Source organism: Colletotrichum siamense, assembly GCF_013390195.1.
Source record: "Colletotrichum siamense strain Cg363 chromosome Unknown KSG_Cg363_contig04, whole genome shotgun sequence".
Taxonomy (NCBI): domain Eukaryota; kingdom Fungi; phylum Ascomycota; class Sordariomycetes; order Glomerellales; family Glomerellaceae; genus Colletotrichum; species Colletotrichum siamense.
In genome coordinates, this window is record NW_023501017.1 from 4977831 (window position 1) to 5002479 (window position 24649).

Here is a 24649-nt window from a genome sequence, read left to right on the forward strand (position 1 = left end):
CAGGTCGCAGCCATGGCCTTTTTAACAGCTATACGCAGTTGTAAAGGCATGCATGAGTGGCCAAACAAGACCGGATAAGGAGCAAGCAAGACAATGTTGAAGCCATTGGGGGCATCCTGGTCGAGCCTAGCAATGCCTGCCACGGTGTCACCTAAGCCGTATTACACCCTACAGAGGTCCGACCGCTTCATGCATCATTCGTGAATCATCTGCTGAGAACTAGGGGACAAATACTCGGCTCCGACATGTGACTATTGTGGGACTGTGAAAAGCTGACTCGGAATGGAAGCCTTTCCTTCTATCATTCAACCTCGAAAGCACGAGACTCGGCTTATGTGAAGCCATAACTTTCCGGTGCTTTCCTAGAAAGAATTTGATTTTTCAGAAATGACAGTTCAGATGGACCAGGGATGCCGCATATGCGCATAGTGTCTCCAAAACGGACGTCTTCTTCTGTTACCAATCCTTCTTCACGTCTGACCATCATCCGGTATGTACATAATCGCATACATCGTAGTCAGTTAGTTCACTATGTTTTTGCGAGTGCACGGCTCAGAGCGCTAAGCAATAGGATTCGATGCGGGCCAGCCCGCCTACCTCCCCCGCTGCGGAGGATCCGAGTGCCTGGGCATGGAATGGGCCGCCTCGGAGACGGAATACCCGCGCCGTGCTAGTTAGCAGACGAATCACATAAGCAACATCCAGCCGAACAGAAGGAAAACTCCGTGTTTTGTCGGAGCAAAATCCGTCTTCATTGCTCGCATTCCACAGATCGTCACAGTCAAACGACCAGACCACCATGCCAATCGAAGCAACGAAGAGGCCGATGAATTCGCCGCCTTCTCTACAATCCCCGATACCGCACAAGGTCAGGTCAAGGATTGGTGCAGCCTGCGTGCGGTGCCAAAAACGGAAAATCCGTGTAAGCCTTCCCTTCCGTTTCGGCTACCCGCCGGTTCCCCCCTTGCCAACTGCTTTGAACGATGTGTTGACCGCGAATAATTAGTGTGATGCTCTTTTGCCGGCTTGCGGCGCTTGCCAGCGCGCGGGTACCGAATGCGTCGGGGGAGGTTCATCACGGGAGATCCCTCGGAGGTAAGGCGTCGCCCAAATGAAGGTGCCTTGCCATACCGAGCTCGCGAGCTGACCCGCTTCAGTTATGTGAACGATCTAGAAGCCCGGGTTCGATGGCTAGAGTCCGTTATTCAAGAGCGTTTACCTAGTTTCGACCTAAGTGCTGGACCAGGGCAATTGAACAAATCAGCAGGCGTGTCGAACGAAAGCGAAACTCTTGAGCTGCCAGGCCAAATGCACAATAACCAAAATACAGAATCTCTGGACACTATCTCGGAGCAAATCGGACTCATATCTGTCACCAACGGAGCAGATCTTCGATACCTCGGCCCATCCAGCGGCTTGTTTTTCACCAAGTTCGTTCTGGCTGGCCTGGGGAAACGGATCCTATCTGTGCCTGATCGAACCTCCGCCCCTAAATTTGCTCACAGCAGCATTTTTGTCCCTTCAGATCTTCTCGCGCCTCATCAGAAAAGTCTGCCTGCCGATGAGAGGCAGGCAAGATGGCTCTCGCAGGCATATTTCGAACACGTCCATCTACAGTTTCCGTTCCTCCACGAGTCCACTCATTGGGAAACTGTGAGTCGGGCATATGGCGCCGCCGAGATTTCCTTAGTAGACAGATTCCAGGTCTTCATGGTTCTCGCCATAGGCGCAGCACACCTCTCCCGGCGAACCAAGGTGGCACTGTCTGCAGAAGGGTACTACTCCTCTGCCATGAAACTTGTCGATGAGATCCTCAAGACATCTTCTATTGCCTCTGTTCAATGCATATTGCTCCTCGAGATGTATGCATTCAATAGCCCGTCATCAGGACTGAGTCTTTGGTCGCTCCACCACCATGGACTAGCATTGGCAATAGAACTAGGGCTACATCGCAATGTACCGGAAAGTACGTTTTCTACATTCGAGAGAGAGTTGCGGACTCGGGTCTTCTGGTGTACCTACACAATTGACAGACTCTTAAGCACGCTGATGGGGAGACCAATGGGTGTAGTGGATGAGCAATGCGAGCTCAGAGCAAGTACCCTCCTTCTTTCAATATTTTAACGGCAATGTACCTTAGCTGACCATGTCCGTAGCTGCCCTTGGACGTAGGCGACGAACAACTGAAGTCGGATCAGCTCAAGCCACGCCAAGAGTCCGAACCACCCACCAACGTTACCAGTGCCATACATCTTTTCAGGCTCGCGAGGTTCAACTCCGAGATCAAGTGCGTTCTTTACTGTGTCGATCGCCAATATCCGCCGTATACGCAACCCATGGTTGTCGATGCAGAGAATTGGAGAGGCGACATCTTAAGTCGCCTGCGTCAGTGGAAGCATGACATACCGAAACATCCTGAAGGAAGCCCAGGGCATTGCATCAGTACCCTGTGTGAAATCAAGTATCACGAACTTACGATGCTGATACTTCGACCAAGTCCAAGAATACAGAACCCGGACAAGGCTTCGCTACGCGAATGCTTCCAGAGTGCTCTAACATGCACAGAGCTCTATCATTCACTTTATGTCGCGAACTCTCTCCAATATGGATGGCTCGGCATTCATTCTCTTTTCTTGTGTGTCATGGTCGTGTTTTACTGCGTCTGGAAGCCTGGGGAGATTGTCAAGGAACGGGATTTTGACTCGGTGGTCCGCGCGCTTAAAGTCTCATCGGATATCTTGAGCGCCATCGGAGAATATTGGCCAGAGGCGAAGAGAAGTCGCGACACTTTAGACCGTATCTCAACAGCAACCATACGAAGATTTACTCAGCATCTGAACAAGAGAGGGTCCTTCCAGACTCCACAGGAACCGCAAACATCCGTAGACATTCCCTCGAACTTTAGTTCAGAGCCAGTAGTCGACTGGAGTGGCATGAGTCAATCGTGGAACGGCACGTCGTCGGTTCAATTCGGGGATGAAGAAATGATAAACACACCCTTCAACATGGATTACGGTGGAAACGATGAATCTTTCATGTCGGCCGACATTATGTCTTACTTTCTGGGGTCTTCGGCGGATGCGACAATGGGCCCGAACGACTTTGTTCATGTTATGGATGATGCGCCGAACTACCTTGTTGGTAATGGGCTGAATTCCGATCGCAGTGTCGAAGATGCGCGTCAAACGTAGTTTGAAATAGTCGAAATGATACAATCATATATTTAAAACAAAGACCCGGGGTTTCATGAAAATGTATCTTCACGCCTCGCGCTGCCAGATTCTCCGCGCTGTCTTTCTCTTTACGTTAAGCCCCGGGCGAATAGACCTTGCTGAGCGCGCGCTCCACTCGCCCCTTCAAGCCCTTCAACATGACAGTATCAGTGACTGGATATCCGGAGGTAATGCCAAGACAAGACCTGGCATCCGCGGAATCCATGTACAGGTTTCCAGGTTGGGAGTTGTGAGTTACTGTGGAGATCTTTGATTAGTGATCATCTCGTCAAGTACGCCTTACACTCCTTTTGATGACCACTTTCCATACAATTTTGTTATCGGTCGTAGTTAGCTGCCCCGCTGAATATTTGTGTGTCATTACTGGATTGGAGCTTTCTTAGCGATTAATATTTAGATGTTCGATCTTCTGGTAGTACCTTATAGAGATATACCACCACGACTGACAGGATCCGGTGGACAAAGAGAAGTAAGAGACCCAGCGAGTTGAATCATTTTGATTTCAATGCCTTTTTGAAGCCTCAGTCTCTCTCTTCAACTAACCTACCTCGTAGAATTAACTCACTCGACAGATAATTCGAGAGTTCAACTTGCTTACATCCGAGATCGATATTCAATAGCGCCCACAACTGGCTTCCCGGACCAGGCAGACGCCATGGAAAAGACAGAGCATTACCTGCAACGAGATGCTTCTCAAGACGCCACGGACAGGAGGTCGGGCCATGACACGACGAAATACGTTACCGACGCGAGGTTAGACAATGGGAATGACGACCGAGAAAATTTCCGAAATGAGGATTCAATAAATACACATGATCGCGGGGCCAACCCCATTGCGAAATGCGTGCCCAACGTAGCTCCCTCGAGCTCCCTAATCCCTTGCTGACCCGGGACCTCCTCCTGATGGAGGTCTTCGGGCATGGCTTTGTGGTGAGTGGGGATGGCATTGATTCGTCGCACATGAACTAATAACCAACTCTGGCAGTCTTGGGGACGTTTCTGGTCGTGATGAACACGTGGTACGTTGGCTCCCCTAGCTCCTCCGCCAGAGGAAACTTTCGGAGTCTCCTCAGCAAGACATGCCTGACAATGTTGACTAGGGGTGTGATCAATTCCTTCGGCGTCTTTCAGAGCTACTACGTCACAGTTCTTGCCCGCCCACCATCCGACATTTCCTGGATCGGGTCCATCAACGTCTTCCTGCTCTTCTCCATCGGGACCTTCACTGGCCGTCTGACCGACGCAGGATTCTTCCGCCCACTAGCCATTTCCGGGGCTATCTTGACGGTAACCAGAACATTAGCAACGTCAGCATGCACGAAGTATTGGCAGATATTCCTGGCGCAAGGTATCTGCGTTGGTATCGGCAGCGGGTGTCTTTTCTGCCCGGCCGTTGCCATCGTGTCAACGTATTTCAACAAGCGTGGTTCACTGGCGATTGGCATCACCGCTTGTGGCAGCGGAGTTGGGGGCATATTGTACCCGGTGCTGGTACGCCAACTATTACCGAGAGTGGGCTTCGGGTGGACAATGAGGACAATCGGATTCGTTCAAGGTGGTGGATTGGCGATTGCGGTCGCTATCTTACGACCGAGGGTTCTTCCCCGTAAGACGGGACAGTTTGTCGAATGGTCGGCGTTCCGCGAGCTCGAGTACACATCTTATGCGTGTGGCTCTGTCCTGGTAAGTTACCCACTACATGGAAAAATGCCATTAGGGTTTTTGATGCTGATGATTGATACAGTGCCTGATGGGAGCCTACTTCGCCTTCTTCTTTGTCGCCGCCTACGCTCGAGACATCCAGGGCATGTCGTATACCAACTCACTAAACCTCGTCGTGATGATGAATGGCGTTGGAATGGTGGGTCGACTCCTGCTCACACATCTTGCTGATAGGTTCGGGAACCTTACCGTCTTCGTGCCTACTGCTGGAGCAGGTGCTTTGCTTCTGTTTTCCTGGATCGCGGTCTCCTCTCCAGCGGGCGTATATGTTTGGGCATCCTTTTCTGGTATGGCCACCGGTGGGATCCAGTCGCTGTTCCCATCCGCTTTGGCCTCTCTTACATCTGATCCGCAAAAGCAGGGTACTCGCATCGGGATGGTGTTCACGATTGTGAGTTTTGCGGGTTTGGTCGGGCCCCCGATCGGAGGAGCTCTCGTTTCCGCTGTCGGCGGTTCTTACGTTGGTGCTCAGGCTTTTGCAGGAACAAGTCTATCGTTGGGGATGGCATTCATGATGACCGCTAGGGAAGTTAAGAGGAGGAAGAAGGGACAAAATATGTGGATGAAGGTATGATGGGACGTTGATGCAGCGATGCTATACGCCGTTGCCAGCGTGTTCTTCATGTGCAGCCTGTGCTGTACCCGTTCTGTTGCAATGGCCCTTGCCGCCAGTATCTCAGTTGAGAAGAACGCAGAAGTATTCATTTCGACCACGTTTGCTTAAAAGGCAGCAAAACTATTGCTGGACACGAGTGTTTTTGGGGCGCCAAAAGCTAGGTAGACATCGTCACCCACCCTCGACAGAGGCAAAAAACATACAACACCGGGCATTCGCCGGTCGTCACCGACCCGACTACTACTCCAGCCCTCGCTGGTTTATCGATTGGAGAGCGGACGGGATCCCGAGTTTTCCAATGGGTATGGTCGTATGTGATGGGTAGCGGTTGTGAAGCTGCTCATAAGGGGTCACTCATGTGGTGGACAGTGATCATGGGCAGAGTGAAGTTCAGTATCTTCATTGTGTTGTTGTCTCACAAGATAGGCTTTGTTTACTTGAATATATCTTACTTCTACAACATCCATCTGATCTCGTTATCAGTAATCTTTCCATGTCTACCGTTACCGCCCTGTGTTAACCTCGCCACGTCAGGCGCTTAGAGATGGACCCAAGCGTAGTGATTGGACATGTCAACCCTCGCGTTATTCTTCCTCTATACCGACCAGCTTGCATGACTCCTTCCAAAGCAATGCAGCTTTTGCCTCGTCGTAAGCCCAGGGCGCATACCCCGTGTCGGTCGACATCATGTTGTATCCGGCAGATGTGGGGTGAGCCTCGACACAGTTGCTCAGATATTTGCCACCTCTTCCCTCCCACTCCTTGCTGACGGCGGCGTAGACAGTGGTGGAAGCCCCTTGGGCCGGGCTCTTGAGGATGCTCATCATCTTGTTGAACAGCTCTTCGCCCATCGCCGCTTTCGCAGCTTCCACGTCGACGGGCTGCGCCACAGACATGTTCGTCATAATAGATCCGGGATGCAAAGACAGCGAGTGCAGACCTTGAGAGCTGTATCGCCTCTCAATCTCGTTTGAAAAGTAAATGTTGGCTGTTTTGGAGTGTCCATAAGCCACTGACTGCTCGAAGGAGCCTTCTTCCTCAAAGTTGAAAGCGTGGAACCGGATTTCGCTCGCGCGGTGAGCCATCGAGGAGACGGCCACGACGCGTGAGTGGAACTCCGGAGTGACAGACGCCAGCAGCGCGGGCCGCAGCAGTTGGAAGAGAAGGAAATGCCCAATGTGATTCGTCCCAAAGTGGGACTCAAGCCCGTCAACAGTCTTCGTCTTTTCGTGCTGTATGACACCGGCGTTATTGATGAGGATGTTGAGTTTGCCCTCGCTCTTGCCCAGGAAACTCTCGACACCCTCCCGCACGGAGTCAAGTGAGTCCAGTGACAGCACGACAGCCTGGAGTGATCCTCTCCCAGGAAGATTCGGGGTTTTCCTAATGTCGGCGATGGCCTTGTCGCCCTTCTCGTTGCTCCGAACGCCTAGGAAAACATCGGCGCCGGTCGCGTAGAGGGCGCGAGCAGTGTCCAATCCGATGCCTTGGTTTGCTCCGGTAATGAAAATTGTCTTACCTACCAGCTTTCCGATGAGATTTTCGTCTTCGATGATTTGGAGAGCCGTGGGGCGTGCGTCGCCTGGACCCTGGGGGTTCTGATGGGCTGCGGCGTAGTGAGACATGGCGTTAAAGCTTTCTGCAAAGCTTCGCTGCGCGGAAGTCGTTGGGTTGCTGTTCCGGACTTATAGTACGTAAAGAGGCAGTGGGACTAAAGGTGGATAATATGAATGGCATTCGACTTGCAGCTCGGGAGATGTCACGAAATTTAAGCCATCGAGCCGACGTGCGAATTATCCCACGATTCCCACCACACGGTGTACAGTCGCTGCTCTCACTTTTCAGTGAATTCCGCCATAATCTTCCGTCCGTGCATGAAGTCCGCTTGATGAAGTGCTGGCGCCGATGACTTGGAGTACTAGCGGCCAAGGAGGCTTTTGCTCACGCAGGGTTTGCGCCAACACTCCAGGTTGTAACCGGGATCTGGGCGGACTTTCATCTGGCGGACTTTCAGTCCAAGAAAGGCTATTTCATATTTGAAATGAGTCGTTGGGGGTGGGAAGGAAACCGTGACCGACGGCACAAGCAATCATTCGAGCTGGTCATGTGGACTCCCTCGCCCATGCCTGATTAGGCCGCGAGGTCTTGGTCCTGCAAGCCGTCCAAATCGTTTCACGTTGACCGTAGGGTAAGACGCCAATGTTAATGATGTATCAAGAACGGCGAGCAGCATTGTATGGCTCGCCTGAAGAGCTACTGCAAGTATTTTGCTACTGTTCGGTAAGTCTACGTAGCTGTCAAGCGGGATGGTCCTTTGACGAAAGATTACCAGATGGAGCCTCTGGAACTGGTTCCAAATGTCGCAACTTGGTCCGCCAGGTTTGTTTTGGTCATAACACACATGACTGTTGTTCAAGTCTCAGTGGCCGTGTTGTCGGGTCGGGTTTTCCTCATTCGGCCCTTGCGGCTAGTAAATGCGGGACCCACTTCCGGCTCCCCGCTCCGCACAGCAGCCGGTGTCACTCGGACTCACTCCACACGACGACTTTAGTCCAGGGGTGGAATCCCTGCGCCATCCAACCTTGAGCAGCTAGGAGTACACATGCAAAGCCAATCTGATGCGGATGTGCCACACATCAGGTATTCCGGTAACATTACAGACAGACGGCAGCGGAGGCGAAGGTGTTTCCCGCAAGCGGACGGCAGATATGCGTCCTCCGTTCTACACCTATCACTTACTACGGTACACAAAATGTGCGGACTTTCATCTCTTCGAGACACCTCTCTGATTTGTTTTCTTATCTGACCTAACACAAACCCTGATTCCTGGTGCCATCGACTATGTTTACGCAATTTGCCTGACTCTGGACTCTGCAATTCTCGAGTTATTTGAATATTAAAATTCGCCGCCTTTGTCTCATCCCTGGTGAGCTAGAAAACCTTCGGCAACCTAGCTCCGCCATCAAGTCGGATCACTTCACCGTTCAACATGGTATTCCCCATCACCTCTTTCACAAGCCTAGCGAATTCTTCCGGCATTCCTGGTCGCCGAGGAAACTCCATGGCTCCGGTCAGCATCTCGGGCTCGTGTGGTCGCATGGGCGACGTCATCCCTGTCTCGAACAAGCCTGGCGCAATCGTAACTACACGAATGCCGTTTTGGCCAAGATCTCTTGCCATAGGCAGCGTCATTGATACAACTGCCCTTTTACTGCCCGAATAGACGACCAGACCAGATTGTCCTTCGAAAGCTGCGGAGCTGGCCACCATGATCACAACGCCCCGCTCTCCGTCCGGTCCTTCTCGGGACACGGCGGCTAGGTGAGGCAGGAGTTGGCGGATGGGATCAAGGGTGCCACGCAAATTGACGTTAAGGACGGTCTCCATGTGCGCGTAAGAGCAAGGGACGCGCTCTGAATCCAGTAGCTAAAGTCACATCAGCCTCCTCACTAGGGAGAGAACTTCGCGCCTTGTAAGTAGTAGCGTGAGGTGGAAATCCATACCATGCACGGAGAGCCAGTTCCAGCAGCAGTGATGATACCGCCGATGGGTTTGCCGGCCTCTTGTGTCCAGTCTAGAGTGGCCTTGATAGCATCTGCGACACTCTGCGTACTGGTGATATCGCAATGCAGAAACTTTATCGAAGGTCCAAGTTCCGTAGTCGCTGCGTGCCGAGATTGCTGTTGATGTCGATGACCGCAGCGTTGCCCCCTTGAAGGATGATCATATCCACGCAACCGCGACCAAGGCCGGAGGCCCTGGGAATACAGCTTAGCAATGAGAACGCAGATAGGAGCAATGGCTGACTTACCCCCCCGTGACAATGAAAGTACGGCCTTTGATCTTCATGATTACTGGTTAAGATTGGCGTAGGGGTTAAGGTGGTAGACACCCTTATGTGCGGACGGATTCGAGATGATATAAGAAGACAGTCGGGGCGGCATGCATGCCGCAAGTCCGACGGTCAACATCCCGCCACTCAACAATGCCATTGCTCATCAGCAGCATACCCACGGAATGGACCGATCAAAGAACCCGGTCCAATGTTGTATTTAGTGGGCCGAAGGTCCGCTCCGCAAGCTGGGTTGTTGTGCCTGGAATGAGACCCCTCTGCTCCGCAAAGAAGAGTAAGCTGTGTGCCAAAGATTCGATGCTATAAGTAATGCACATAGGCAGTCAGTCATTGAGATTTTCCTGGTGTCGCACTCATCAGGAATGCAAAAAGACTCCTACGCCATGGAAACCCTTCGACAGCTTATCGCAGTTGTGCCTAACGGGTTTCTTCCAACCACTATCATTGGATTGATTTCTCTTTTCAGCTGGTACATCCGCGATGGCAAACCGTTTCACGGATTCAAGCTTGTCGGCAAAGGGCCGGGTGAATGGTCCAACAACGCGGCATTGAAGAGATGGCAAGATGCCCCCCTCAGGCTTATTAAGGAAGGTTTCAGAGCAGTATGTGTTTAAACGCCTCTCATGGGTCTGAGAGTGCTGTGACCCGTCGATCTAATCAGGTTGCAGACATCAGGACGGCCTTTTCAAGTCATAACAGACTCAGGTCCTTTGATCATGATTCCTCTGGATCTGGCAGATGAAATACGCAACGATCCCCGCTTGACCTTTGCCGGGTTCTTGGAGCGTGTCAGTTGAAACAACCAGCCTACTTTTTCTTCCATCTTGCACTGACTCGGCTTTGTTCTTCTAGCAACAACTAACAAACTATCCTGGACTCGACGCTTTACACCTCAGCACCAAGGAAGAAATCATCCAAGAAACGATTAGAAAACACCTTACCCAAGCACTCGGAGGCTTGACACAACGACTCTCTGACGAGGCGGCAGCAGTCTTGGACAGTTGTTTACTGACCGGAAACGGTAAGAGTACCCCAAGGCTATTAATGTTGCGGCCGAGATGAACAATCTTTTCCTAACAAACATCAATGGTAGGAGAGTGGCAGCATGTTCAATTTTACATGACCGCAGCCCAAACTGCGGCCAGGCTATCAGCCCTGGCATTCCTCGGCGATGAGCTCTGCCATAACCCCGAATGGATAGACATCTCCATCTCATTCACGGGCGTAGCATTGCATTCAGGAAATAGCCTCAGAGCTTGGCCGGCGATCTTGCGGCCGTTCGTTCATTATCTCCTTCCGGAACTCTGGTACATCAAGGGTATCACCAAAAAAGCTCGGGCTATTATTTTCCCCGAACTGGAGAGGAGGAGAGCGGCCCATTCAACATCCACGAAACCCCAAGATTCGCTCTCTTGGCTAGACGACGTCCGTGGAGATCGCAATTTCGACATTGTGAAGGGCCAGCTTTTCCTGACTTTTGCTGCTATCCACACCACGTCCTCCGCCCTAACGGCACTGCTATATGATCTCATTAATAACCCCAAGTACTTCGGCCTTCTTAGAGAGGAGATCACTCAAGTCTTGCAAGAAGATGGTGGCTGGAAGAAAACCAGCTTGTACAGGATGAAGCTTATGGACAGTTGCATGAAGGAAAGCCAGCGCTTGAATATCCTGGGACATCGTAAGTGCCATGTTGTTCTTACTCTTCCAAACATGACACGGTCGCTCACATCTCGGACAACCAGATATGATGAACCGCCGCGTCGAGACGCCAATGACCCTATCGGATGGCACATACCTGGCTAAAGGTGTTCATCTTGGTGTCCCTGTCTCTCACATGCGCGATTCAGAGTTTCTAGGCGAGAACCCGGATCAATTTGATGGCCACAGGTTCCTACGCATGCGGCAACAGCCAGGCCAAGAAAACAAGTGGCAATTCGTGACCACGAGCCCTCACTTCCTTAGCTTTGGGCACGGGAAGCATGCTTGCCCTGGGCGGTTCTTCGCTAGTAACGAGATCAAGATCATTCTCTGTCATCTGATTATGAAATACGACTGGTCCTACGAAAACGAGCCACCAAGGAGTGCTCACGAGCACCGATTCGTGCCTGACCCGCAGACAGTCATTTTGTACAAAAAGAGAGCGCCGGAAGTTCAGCTATAAATGCTTGCAGGATCTTTGCGCTGGCCAGTCTGAAAGGTCGCGTTCTGGCCGAACAGCTAATAATTGTGGGAGCGAGGGTATCCGCGGCTTGTTGCATTTCTCTTTTTTTTATTTTTATTCCAAGTGCGAGAGGTTACGAAGGCCCCGACTTTGGCAGATGGATAGAAACGAGCTTTGGTAGTATTTTGAGACAGTAAGGAGCACATGTAAACTATGGTAACGCTATGGACGTCCTTTGAATAGTGGACTGCTACCTCAACTTGAGGTCGATTTTGAGCCGCCAAGTACTGGGCGAGAGGCTGCCATCCTTCTTTTTCCAACTCAACCCAATAAAGGACACAGATAATCCCAGATGCCATTAACAGCATTCGTCTTTAGATCGTAACACTTTCCTTAGCGAGAGGCAACACCTTCTTACCACACGTATAGAACTCATACTTGGCGTCCTTTGCATGGTCTTCTAGCACTGGGTTAGACACGCGAATGGCTTTAGCACCCCTCGTGATCATATCGTCGCGATACTCCGCGGTGAATTTGACCACATCCTCACTCTTTCCTCCAGCGTCCCGGATGCTGGTAATGGCGCAACCCAGTCTCAAGCCATCCGTGATTGCGCATACGCCAGCCTCTCCTCGGACTGTGAAATGTGCTGTTAGCTGCGAAATCTTTATATATCACTGAAGAGGTCAAACTCACATGGTGTCATCGAATGCGCGGCGTCTCCAGCTAGAGTGATTCTCCCGGCGGGGAGCTGATCAGCAGTCAACTCCACGCTCTGCAGCACAATGCCGGGCTGTCTGTATCTCTCGACCGGTACCTTGTCGACAAGTACGCGCAAATTGTCGGGATACTGCTTGGTGCACCTCTTCGCAAAAGCCATGAGCTCCTCCCGCGACGCCGTAACAGTCCAGAACGGCTTGTCCCCGGTGCTCTTCGCTGCTTCCTCGTCGATCCAGTGGAGAATGAAGTAGAAATACCCGGTCTTCTTGTCCGGGCTGATTTTGTTCAAGGCGGCGAACAGGCTGACCTGGCTCGGTCCCTCATTCTGCGGCGTCGAATCCAAGACAATGTAAGCCGAGTGGCCCAGCTCGATCTGGTGCTTGAGCTCATCGCCAGTCAACTCGATCTCACCAACCAAGGACCCGACAGGCAGCGGCTTCATGATCTCTTGTCCGCCCAAAATGTGTCTGCGCACCAAGCTCCGGCTTCCCTCTGCCCCGACGAGGATGTCGCCAGTCTCGGAGCTGCCATCCTCAAAGTGCGCCACAACTTTGTCGTCTTGTTCCTCTACGCGCACCAAGCGCTTGTTGAACTGTACGTGCAGGTGCTGGAGGAGCCAGTCCCGCAGGCGCTGGCGGTTCGCGCGGACAATTTTGCCGGTCTCATCGTCTGTGACGCCAACTCTCCAGTCGGGCTTGCTGACATCGTAGAAGACAAATTGGGCTGGGATGTGGTCCAGAGGGCTCAGGTGGTTGGTTTGCTCTATGGGTCCGAGATCCGCAGGCATCGAGGCAGAGACTTCGGCCAGCATGGGACCATGAAGTGCAATGGCCCAACCTTGCGCTCTGGCGTCAGATCTGCTGTCACGCTCAAAGATCGAGAAAGAGATGTTGTTCTTGCGCAGTATCTGAGCAAGTGTCAGGCCGCTGAGTCCGGCGCCGACAATGAGGACATGGGGGTTGGAGTTCGACATCGTGTTGTATGTTTGGTAACTAAAGAAGATGAAAGGATATTCGATGAGGGATTCTTCATGATCTTGGGCGCTTTTGCTCAAATATTTATATGTGAATGATATTGATACATTTATGTTGAACCGCTGCCATTCGCAATCGCTTTCATTCTGTCTGTTCCGTCAGTTACAACCTTACAGGGGTACGGCGTATTATTCCCGGTCGGATTCCAGCTTCATACATGAAGCACGACCTCACTGGTGGCCACTGTCCCGCGACCCCACATTGGTGATGCAGATCAGAACCACTTGTGTTCCCGAATGATACGTTTCCACTTCTGGACGCACTGACATTTTTCATGGGTTGAAATCATTAAGGTCTCTTGATCCCCCCGGAGTTGTGTTCAAGTTTCAATGGCTTCTTCGCCGTTGGCTTTTTGGGTCCTCTGATGTTCCCAGGGAAGCGTCAACTGCATTCCCAACCGCTGACACAACAGTGGACACAACAATGATATCCCAACCGGGAAGGAACAATGGTTCTGAAAAGCTCTGCAACTATTTATCATTGCGGTCTGTCTCAAATAAACGGGAAAGACCTTATCTTAGGAATTTGTGGGAGAGTAATTGGCTGACTGATGTTCATTGCGAGATTGAGAGAAAGCAGATTTATTTGAAGATCAACGCATGATCGGGCCTGCAAACAAAAACATCCTTGCGCAAGCACCCGAACATTTCCATGCAGAGTCTTCAATCACCGCTTTCCAGTACATGATGAAGAAGAATCTAGAAGGCCGTGACTAGCTCAACGACACCAAACGCTTCGGTGTATCCGTAGAAAGAACCGGCAGCCTCAACAAACCCTTCGTAAGCCGAGTCAATCAATGCCTTCTCGCCATACATTTCCTGGTCCGGACGCACAGAGTTAACAACTAAGTGGTCGCCGTTCTCAAAGGTGAGCTTCCAGCTGAGCGGGTATGTAAGCTTGGAGTTTGGGGATACCCAGGTGTTGGAGTAGTCAGGTGAAAGCTCGTAAGCAAGGACGTGGTACCCATTGCCCACCCTGATGGTTGCGAAGCGAGTGCTCTCGTCATCAACAAGGTCCCATGCCCAGATGCTTGCTTTGATGTCCGATCCCGGGAAGTGAAGTTCAAACCAGGTCCAGTTCTTGGGGGCTCCGTGTGAGAGCTGTCTGTCGTACCAGGTGAACGAGTTGCTGGTGTCGACGGAGATGGTCTTGTTATTCAGCGTGATCGTGCCCGCGGTTCTTCCGTTGGGGATGCCCCATTCTGTGGCGTTGATCGGCACGTTGCCAAAGGGGATGATGCCACCCCCTCCATTAAGCATAACACGAGGGCCTCTGGCCGTTCACTGTGATTTTTACCTGCTTAGAGCGACAGACCTCATAACTCCGCGCCTCCTGACAATACACACAGCCTTCGGTTATGTGATCGTAACTCTACTAACCTCAGCTGCACTTATATATGCACGTTAATAACTTCACTATCTTTAACTTCATTTTAGCAATAATGTGGTTTGTGATTACTTAATTACTTAATTACTGTAGACTACTGAACTATTAACTTATCCTCTCTCTTATGCATCACTTATACTACTATTAAACACTATCCTTATTACTACTTTACTATTTACTATATAAGTTAGGATATACTCCTTTTATTATAGCTATATTACTAAGCTCTGCTTACTAAAGTGGCTTCTTTAGAAGTAAGTTGTTACTATTATTATCTTCTTATTTAATTAGGCTAGCTAATACTTTTGCAGTAGCTATACTATTATTAGTAATACTCTCTTTATATAATAGTTAGCATAAGGTGTACTCACTAATATTTAAGCCTTATTAGGTCTAAGCTTAAGCTACCTCTACTTTAGTATTATAGAGGACTTACGTAAAGAAGGGCTACTCCTTAAGGTAGCTAGAAATATATATAGCCTCTATATAGAGGCGTCTAAGGCTATTATTTATTACTTTAATTATAGTATAGAGAGGGTCTCCTCTAGAGGTATTTATAAGAGCTCTAGCTATAGCTACTTTAATAATATACTACTAATTAGTAAAAAAGTACTTACTAAATTTAAAGGCTTTATTTATTATATAGATATTATTTTATATAGTAATACCTTTAGCTATTCTCTTATAGAAAGGTATACTTTATAGGGGATTAGTGTTCTTATATATCTCTTGTGGTGTAGATATAGTGAAGGATTTATTATAGGTTAGGAAGAGGAAGAGGGATAGGTATAAAGCCTTATGCTAGAGTTTTTATGCTTCTAGCTGTAAGAACCTCTTCTAACGACCTCTTTAGTTAAGGAGTTATCTCTTATGTAGTAGCGTTATAACCTCTTTAGTTGAGGAGTTATCTCTCTTATAGTGGCGTTACTAAGCTATGAGAGCCTTAGTGACCTCTTTAGCCCTAATATGATTAGCCCCGCGCCGCGCGGCTGGCGCTGTTGCTGTTCCGCCGGTCTATTCAGCTAGGGCGTGCGTTCGACTTTATGCAGTAACGTTCAGAGGGTTTGCTTACTAGCAGGAAAGTATAGGGTTTCTATACTATTTTCCTTAATTAGTAGAGGGTATAGGTTAAGGTACCTATATAGTGTTTCCAGAATTATGCCTGCGTATAGGGTGAATTTTGCCGTAGTCTTTTTGCGGGGGGGCTGCGTCGTAACTACAAACTCAAGCATAACACGAGAGGTCAAGTTCCATTCCAGATCAATCGAGAAAGACTTCTCAGGGTGGGCGTAGGTGTACATAGTCGAAACGCTGTCGTCTGAAGTAGAACCAAAGCCAAAGGTCCCATAATCAGCATTCAGGGGGAGGCCGTTGTCGAAGCCGCTACCATCGGTGTTGTTGCAGTAGGTAAGGTCAACCCAATAATCATGGGTCTGAAGATCTAGTATCGACGAGCGGCAGACAGAGGGTATGGTGGTAAGAAGATGGGACAGAGTCATGTACTGTCGCCCATCATCTCCAGTGATGAAGGAGCTGGCCCAATAGGAAGATCCGGTGGTGATATCATACTGGCTCTCGGTGTAGTTCAAGAGAGCCGGGATGTTGGGCTTTGGTTTGTCAGACGTCAATTGAAAATACCAAGCTACGGGTCGCAGTATCTTACGTTTCTGAAGTCGGCTTGATCTTCTGGCTGGAAGATGTATCCATTTGCCAGGGACACAAAAGGCACAATAGCTGCGATCTTCATGTTGACCTGAGATTGAATTTCCGTAACGAGAGTGTGTTTGATCCAATGGCACCTGAAAAAGCGTGAACGACAATTGTATCAGTGCTGAAAAGACGAGGCGGCGGGTCGAATGATCCTATTCCTATAATCCTATTACCACGAGTCCATCTGCTCCCTTATATGCGTTTTCCCTTTCCGACCTCTCAACCTCCTGTTGACCTCACATCATCGTTGAAATTCAGTTGCAGCTCAAAATGCATGCCCCTATTCAACAGTCACGCCACGATTGCGGCAATGACAATTTCGCCATAGCCCAGTGCGATTCTCCAGGAAGGGAATCAAAATCCCGAGGTTCGGAACCGCAGGTAAGAATCTCAGTGGGCTCCGATCCCTGAAAACAGAACTGCATGATGAGCTAGTCATCGAAGCAAAGAAACAAAAAGTGGAGATGAACTCGCCATGAATATCTTTTGATTACCGGCAACGTAGTGACGTCCATCGGCCTGCTACTCGCCCCGAAGTATCGGCATTCGGGAGCTTCCAATCAGTGGCTGAGCTAGACAAGACCGACGCCGACTGTCTACTTACGGTCGGTGTCATATAAGGCATCAAAATGTCCTTGCTTGGACGGAGTCGGGATGCTATGAACCTTCTGGGCCCGGTTCACCTATAACAGGCCTCCAATTGCGTGCTTTGGTGTCCGCATAGTCGTGTATAACGATGTAGATCTCTCGATGAACGGGGTCCGCGATCTCTCATACTACCAGCGCTGTTGAACGAACCTGAAAATCCAACCCGAATCAAGTATGATTCCCCACCAAATGGAGCTGGAAATTTTGTTCCCAAACCCTGAGACCTTGGAACATCCGTACATATACTGTTTTCCGTAGTTAGCTATCGACGGTTGCTAGACTTGATGAAACGGCTTGGTCAATTACCTTCTGGTGCGAGTTCCCTTGCCCTTGTGGTGTTTCCACTACCTGTCAGGGGGATCTCAACAGGCGGTAGGACCCCTTTTAAAGCCACTCAGACAACCACACATGCCTAGCTCGCTAACTTAACTCACCACAATGCTAGGTTGTAACGCAACGGATCGATCTACTACATGTGGAAAAAAGCTATGATAGACACTTGCGAAGGAAATGATTCGCTTAGATGATCTATCGTCTACCTTATGCCGAAGAGAGATAGCATTGATTAAGCTACATTCTTAGGCTTTCCGTCTTCGGGAGGACTCCGTCGCTGCAGCGAAGCCCCAACATTACATCAACGCGCTGCTCCACTCATACTACCATCCCTATATCGAGCTTTGTTTGCCATTTTCGGGCTCTGTTGGCTACCGACCCGGGTGAAAGCCCGAGACTCCGACGGCACCACGCAGCTCTCGTGTAAACCTTGCCAAGAGCAACAATAGTCCTATCAGATCGTCATCACAGGCGATAAAGAGCAAGAGCCAGTATGATAAAAGTATCTTTTTCGAACAAAGCTTTCATCGAAGATACATGTTAAAATTGGTATATATAAAATGCCTCCATGCGCCAGATATAATCCCACAGACCACCCTAAACTCCATGCCATGCCAGACAACTTCATTATATCGACAACATTATTTCAGATCTATTAGCCTTCGTAGGCATTCAAGAAATGAATCATCGTCTAAATTACGTCTAAACCCTCTCTTGATGCGCAGCGCCATCTTGGTCCTTCGGCCTGACGCTCTTCTCGCCGGCAGCAGAGTCACTAGCGTTGGGGTCAAGCTCCGTGCCAGCCTGCTTGCGGATCTTGGCCATCTCCTCTGCGGAGGGAGGCACCCACTGGGTGCTCTTCCAAGGAGTGACGCGCTCGAGGTACATGGTGTCGATCTCCTCGAGGGTGCGGCCCTGGCCTTCAATAACGAAGAAGTAGACCAGGCCAGCGGCGACGAGGTTGCATCCGGCAAAGACGTAGCCGTAGCGGAAGTCGATCGCCTTGGTGATGAAGGGAGAGAAGAAACCGATGAAGAAGTTCCAGGTCCAGTTGGAGGCGGTGGACAGAGCCATCGCCTTGGCACGGTAGCGGGAGGGGAACAGCTCGGCCTGGATTGTCCAGATCATGGGTCCCCAGGTGGTAGCAAAGCCCAGGATGAAGAGAGCGGCGAACACGATGAGGGCGATGCCGGCACCCTGGGTATTCTGCGGGTTGACCTGGTCGAGGCTGAAGTGGCCAACCGAGGCGAAGATCATGAAGCAGATGAACATCCAGATAGCGCCCGTGATGAGGGACTTGCGGCGGCCGTAGTGCTCGACGATGTAGAGGCCAATGAAGGTCGTACCGAAGTTGATGGCGTTGAGAATGATCTGCGTGATGAAGGAGTCGATATTAACGGACGCAAAGATCGTAGTTCCATAGTAAAAGAAGTAGTTGGCGCCAGTCAGCTGCTGGAACATTTGGAGTAACATTCCCAGAGCAATGCGGTAGGCCATGCGAGGCGCCTTGAACATTCCGGTGAACTCGCTGACGGCACTTCCCTTGATCTGTGACTCGGCGCGCAGCTTGCTCTCGATCTCCTCAAGTTGGACGTGGATAGCATAGTGGTTCTCCGGAGCACCGTAGACACGGCATAGCGTGCGCTTGGCCTCTTCGACTTTGCCGATGCGGTAGTTGAAGCGGGGAGTCTCCGGGAAGGCGAGGATACCAACACCGAGGATGATGGTCCACAGCCAGCCGAGGCCGATGACGATGCGCCAGGAAGCGGAGCTGTGCTCTTGGTGCGTTACGGTGCCGTAGTTGAAGCACGCAGCGAGGAAAATACCTTTAAACCAATTAGTCGGGCTATCAATTAGACCGGGAAAAAACAATTCGTACCAAGAGTGATGAAGAGTTGGTATGCGCAGACAAGAGCGCCGCGAATCCAGGGCGGAGCAGTCTCGGCCTGGAACATTGGTACGATGAGACTCAACGCGCCAACTCCGAATCCCGCGACGAGACGGCCGCCCATAATCTGTTCCCAATTGCGCTCGGCGGCGATCTGGATCACGAAACCGATGGACGTGATGACACACCAGAAGGAGATGGAGAGCCTGCGACCGAACTTGTCGGCGATGGGAGCGGCGACGAGGGCGCCGATGAGGGTACCGATGGAGAGGAGACCGACGATGAGGCCGGAGCGGACATTGCTGAATTTGGGGGTGGCGTCCGGGGAATCGCGCTCGCCGAAGCGGTCGAGGAAGTCTGGCATCTCGAGAAATCCCGAGATCTGACCAGTGTCATATCCGAAGCTGCGTTTTGTTAGTGTCCGTAAGCGCCCAGGTGCCGTCTAGATAGAACTTACACCATGCCTCCCATGGAGATCAGAATGCCCATTGCCCATGATCGCCCGGAAATGCGCTTGAGCGGGGAGTAGTCGAGATGCGCGAGGTCCTGGCGGGCATCGCTCGCCTTCTCGGAGGCGGGATTGTACTTGTCGAATTCTATCGTCGAGAAACCCATGTTGGGCGACGGCGATGGCTGTGTTGATGTAGAGGTAGGTGTAGGTTGAGGAGGCTTCTATGTGCCTTTTGGATGGTTCGTCCGAGACATAGAGAAGTATTCTTGGGGGACATGGCGGGGTGTATTATATGTGTGTTTCGTCGATCGACACACGAGCATTGAACGGTGCTCGCAAAGCTGGGCCGGAAACAACACGAGCAGTCGGTAGGGGGCGTGTCGCTAGCGAGGAGGCGTGACGTCAAGAGGAGGGCCGAGGGCCGCGTCGAGAGGTGTGAGTGAGTGCCCGATGACTTGGGATGGACAGGATGGCACCGAGGTGCAGCCGTCCGGGCTCTGGGGTCTCCAGGCGATGAAATCGGTCCGGTCCCCATCTGTTGGAAGCTCCTGGACGGGCTGCTTTGCTCCAGCAGGACATGGAGATTGGATGATTGGGGGACTGGAACCAGAGGCATGGGGCGGAGGTATTACCAATGCGGCTCTCGTGGTGATGGGATTTTGAAAATGTGGAGTTTGAAGGAGGGCATGGTGCGAGACGGTAGTCGGCCGGGCCCAGGCCCGAGGCCTGAAACCCAGCCTAAATCCCGCCTTTACGTAAGGGATCAGCTATACTACTTTATAGCTAGTTACGCTTAGTATTTATAGCTAGATTAATTAAGCTACTTTACGTAGGTTATAAGCCCTCTAAATACCTAAATCTATCTATTAAATAGTAAGGTTATTCCTAAGTAGCTATTAAGACTCTAACTTTATAGTTTAGTAATTACTAAAAAGTAATTAATAAATTATTAAGCTATTAGAAGTAATACTTCTAAGTAGAGATTATAGCTATTATAATATATATCCTCTACTTATAAAATCTCTTTAGCTTTTAAGCTATTAAAGTTAATAATTATTTAATAATTATTATAGTTATATAGTAATAACTACTTAATAACTATCTAATAATTACTCTTAACTATTACTTAAATCTTTTTTAAACTATTAAATTAATTAAATAAAATAATATATTTTTATTTAATAATTTAATTTTATTTTCTTTTAGTTTTATTAAAAGGAGATTATTTTAGATTAACTTTCTCTTTTTTTTTACTATAAACTTTATAGTTAGAGTAGCTATATAGAAAGTAGCTAATAAAGGATTAGATCTAAGAAGTCTAATATATAATATTATTCTTAAACTAATTAAAACTATAAGTTTTAAACTATAAGAGATTAATCTTAAAAATGTTTTTAAAGTAATAAAATTACTTTTTTACTTAATAGCTAAAAGAATACTAAATAGATATAATAGAGATATAGTTTTTAAAGAAAATAAAGTAATAATAGTTAAAAATCTAAGTTCTTTAAGTAATTTAATATTTATAGGTTTTATACTTATTAAATAGTTATTTATAGAAAAGATCTAATATAATCTCTTAGAAGAAATAATTAATAATAGTCTTTTTATTATAGCTTTAGCTTTTTATATTTTTATTAAAACTAAAAAATATATTTAGAAGTTTAATAAGTTAGCTATAAGTAAAGTTTATAATAACTAGAATAAAATAACTAAAGTTAACTATAGTAATATTAAGGATTTTATATAAGATCTTTATTTAACTTTTAATAAACTAAATAGCTTTAGTATAAGCTTATTAACTATAGCTCTTATTTATAGATTTATTTAGGGTTTTAGATATTTTAATTAAGTAAAAGTAGATATTATAGAGAATAATTTTATTATAAAACTTTAAACTTATAATAACCTCTTATAAGAATTTAGAGGTTTTAGTAAAAAGGAATAATATAAGTAAGTTTTTTAAAGTATTAATACCTCTTTAAATAAGAAGAGGTTTTTTTCTAAAAAGTAACTTTAAATAACTAAACTTAGTAAACTATAAGACCTTTATACTTCTTATAATACTAAATATCTTAAGAACCTCTATAAGTATAAGATATATAACTCTTATTATAGAAAGATAACTTAATACTTTAAGAAGTATAGTAAGTATTCTTTTAAATACTTTAGATATTATACCTTAGTATATAATAAGTTTAAATACTTAAATAAACTACTAATAACTTAATAATTAATAATATAAATATCTACTTTAGTATTTATTTTAAAAAGCTAAACTTAAGATAGTGTTTTTAGAAACTTTAGTATTAAATAGGATATTAACTAACTATTTAAAGCTTTTATAGATACTTTATTAGTTTAAACTTAGAAGAGAACCTTTTTATTATTCTTAATAGATAACTTTAGAGTATTTAGTTTATATTTTAACTTTTAATCTCTTACTAGAGATCTATATAAAGTTAACTATATATAGAGAGTTAAGAAGTAACTAATAAAGATATTTAAATACTCTATTTATAGTTCTACTAGCTAAACTATAGAAATAGAGATTAATAATTTCTTTATATATAATACTATTAAAGAAGCTAATAAAGAAGAAAATAATAGCTAAGAAGTATAACTATATTAATATATTATATTTATAGCTTCTATTAAGAGAATAAACTCTTTTATATTAAATATTAGTACTAATAGGTATATTCTTAATAATCTCTCTATTTTTAAAGAACTTTAAGATCTCCTTTAAAGATTAATTATAAACTATATAAGTAGAAAGGACTAAATTAGCTAAACTATTAGTATAGCTAAAGTGATTATTATTAAGCTAAATAGTAAAAAGACTACTTTTTAACTATATAGTACCCTCTATAAACCTTATAATATAGTATAAATTATTAATATTAGTCTTCTTTAGAAAATAAATATCTATTTTAATAGTTTAGATAATACTTTAGTTTATAAAAATATATCTAAAGCTATTACTAACTTTAAATAAGATATATAAGTCCTTTAGCTTTAGATCTATTTTTCTAATTAAGGTGATAAATTTAGCTCTCTTAAGCTAAATTACTAAACTTTTTATACTTATTTAAGGTATCTATTTAGAGAAGTAATTATTATTACTATAAAAGATATTAATATAAACCTCTTTAGAGTACTTTTTATAGGATATAAGTATTATATCTACTTTATAGTAAAGTTAATATAATATATTAATAATAGATAATAAGAATAACTAACTTAAGTTTTTTAGAGACTTTAGATTAATTTCTTAAAACTAATATTATAAAGCTTTAGAGGTATTACTTATAGCCTCTATATTATAGAAGCTTTCTTAACTTATAGATAGTTTTAAGTATTTAAATTAAAAAAAGATATAACTATTTAGTTATAAAGCTAGTTTCTAAAAAAGATTATAATAATAAATAGTATTATTTACTTCTCTAAGGTTATTATAGATAATAATATAGCTCTTCTTAAAGTAATAGAGCTTTTTACTTAAGAATAAGGCTTCTATTTAGAAATAGTAACTTTAAACTATTATTAGTAGAATAGAGGAGTAGAAGGTTTTAATAGAGCTATATAGTAGAAAGTATAAATAATATATATAGAAGCTAGCTTTTCTAAATCTTTTTAGCTTTAGTTAATAAAGACTTCTATTAAAATTAGTAATTTATTATCTAATAGTAAAAGTAATATTAATCTTTATAAAAAATTAATAAATACTTTTAATATATCTCTTACTATAAAAAAACTATATATATATTATCTCTACTACTAAAGCTACTAAACTTATATCTATATTTACTTAAATAGCTATCTATATATAAAAAGATAGAAAATAAAGTTTAAAGCTAAACTTAGAAGATTTATAGGATATAATAACCTCTATAGTAATATCTTTTATATTTTTATTAAAAAGACTAATAGTATTTAGTAAGTGAGGGATATAATATTTAAAGAAGATAAAAAAGAGCTTTTCTTAGTTAAATTTAATAACTTATAGCTAAGAGAAGAGGTTAAGCTAGAAACCTATAAGTATAATAATAAATTACTAATTATAACCTATAAAGCTAAGTTTTAGCTTTATAACTTAAATATAAAGTTATATTATTATATTTATTCTACTAAATAAGAATAACTATAAGGGGAGGTAGATAATTTATACTTAGAAAATACTTAAGAATTAGAAAGTAATAATAAATAAGAATAAAAAGATAAGCTTCTTTAAGAATAAGAAGAAGTTAATAGAAAAGAGGGTAGTTTACTAACCTTAGATTTAGAACTATATATACTAATATAAGATATTAATACTATAAATATATAAGTATAATTAATATTAAAAGAAGATTCTCTTCTATACTAATATTCTCTTACTACTCCTCTAAATTAAAGTTCTCTTACTATCTCTTACTAATAATAGAGTTCCCTTATTATATTACTATAGCTAAGATTCCCTATTATTTCCCTTTAAATATTTTAACTAATATAAAAAAAACTAAAGGGAAGACTAAGGGGTAATAATAGAGGCTCTACTCTTATAAAATTACTAAGAGTAGCTACTTCTTCTTTAAGTTAAATAACTTAGATATTTAGAACTTAGGTACTATATAATATAAAGAAGTTTAATAGAGAATTTAATAAGATAGGAGCTATAGAGATTAACTTAATTAATAATAAAATAGATTAAAAACTAGTTATTTTTACTTTCTTAGTATTTAACTTATTATAAGCTTTTAGTTTAGAGATTTATTTACTTATAACCTTTAGGAAGTAAGAGGTAATAAAAGAGAGACCTCTAAAATTAATTATCTTTAATACTATAAAGATTTAAGTTAATAGCTTATAAGGAATAGATTACTAATAGCTTAAAGAGCTTTTAGATAGT

General features: G+C 45.5%; 7 protein-coding genes across 7 annotated transcripts; 2 read left to right on the plus strand and 5 right to left on the minus strand.

Annotated features, from left to right (window-relative positions):
* Positions 1-3005: 3005 nt before the first annotated feature.
* apdF-14 (Aspyridones efflux protein apdF) lies at positions 3006-5529 on the plus strand (the record flags this gene model as incomplete). Its single annotated transcript, XM_036639089.1, has 4 exons — positions 3006-3141; positions 4219-4252; positions 4334-4916; positions 4978-5529. 4 exons carry the CDS (start codon positions 3006-3008, stop codon positions 5527-5529), a joined length of 1305 nt encoding a protein of 434 aa, XP_036496362.1.
* A 626-nt stretch (positions 5530-6155) lies between these two features.
* CGCS363_v007241 (Retinol dehydrogenase 12) lies at positions 6156-7196 on the minus strand (the record flags this gene model as incomplete). The annotated part of the gene is made up of 1 exon (XM_036639090.1): positions 6156-7196. The coding sequence occupies one exon, from the start codon at positions 7194-7196 to the stop codon at positions 6156-6158; it is 1041 nt and encodes a 346-aa protein (XP_036496361.1).
* Positions 7197-9208: 2012 nt separating this feature from the next.
* linC (2,5-dichloro-2,5-cyclohexadiene-1,4-diol dehydrogenase) lies at positions 9209-9420 on the minus strand (the record flags this gene model as incomplete). The annotated part of the gene is made up of 2 exons (XM_036639091.1): positions 9209-9329; positions 9383-9420. 2 exons carry the CDS (start codon positions 9418-9420, stop codon positions 9209-9211), a joined length of 159 nt encoding a protein of 52 aa, XP_036496364.1.
* Positions 9421-9807: 387 nt separating this feature from the next.
* Positions 9808-11588, plus strand: easM-0 (Cytochrome P450 monooxygenase easM; the record flags this gene model as incomplete). The annotated part of the gene is made up of 5 exons (XM_036639092.1): positions 9808-10026; positions 10093-10212; positions 10277-10445; positions 10518-11105; positions 11170-11588. 5 exons carry the CDS (start codon positions 9808-9810, stop codon positions 11586-11588), a joined length of 1515 nt encoding a protein of 504 aa, XP_036496363.1.
* Positions 11589-11962: 374 nt separating this feature from the next.
* On the minus strand, positions 11963-13281 carry CGCS363_v007244 (putative FAD-dependent monooxygenase; the record flags this gene model as incomplete). Its single annotated transcript, XM_036639093.1, has 2 exons — positions 11963-12225; positions 12285-13281. The coding sequence occupies 2 exons, from the start codon at positions 13279-13281 to the stop codon at positions 11963-11965; spliced, it is 1260 nt and encodes a 419-aa protein (XP_036496358.1).
* Positions 13282-14040: 759 nt separating this feature from the next.
* On the minus strand, positions 14041-14601 carry khs-1 (Kievitone hydratase; the record flags this gene model as incomplete). The annotated part of the gene is made up of 1 exon (XM_036639094.1): positions 14041-14601. The coding sequence occupies one exon, from the start codon at positions 14599-14601 to the stop codon at positions 14041-14043; it is 561 nt and encodes a 186-aa protein (XP_036496357.1).
* A 3520-nt stretch (positions 14602-18121) lies between these two features.
* Positions 18122-19922, minus strand: ght1-1 (High-affinity glucose transporter ght1; the record flags this gene model as incomplete). Its single annotated transcript, XM_036639095.1, has 3 exons — positions 18122-19245; positions 19299-19711; positions 19765-19922. 3 exons carry the CDS (start codon positions 19920-19922, stop codon positions 18122-18124), a joined length of 1695 nt encoding a protein of 564 aa, XP_036496360.1.
* Positions 19923-24649: the final 4727 nt, after the last annotated feature.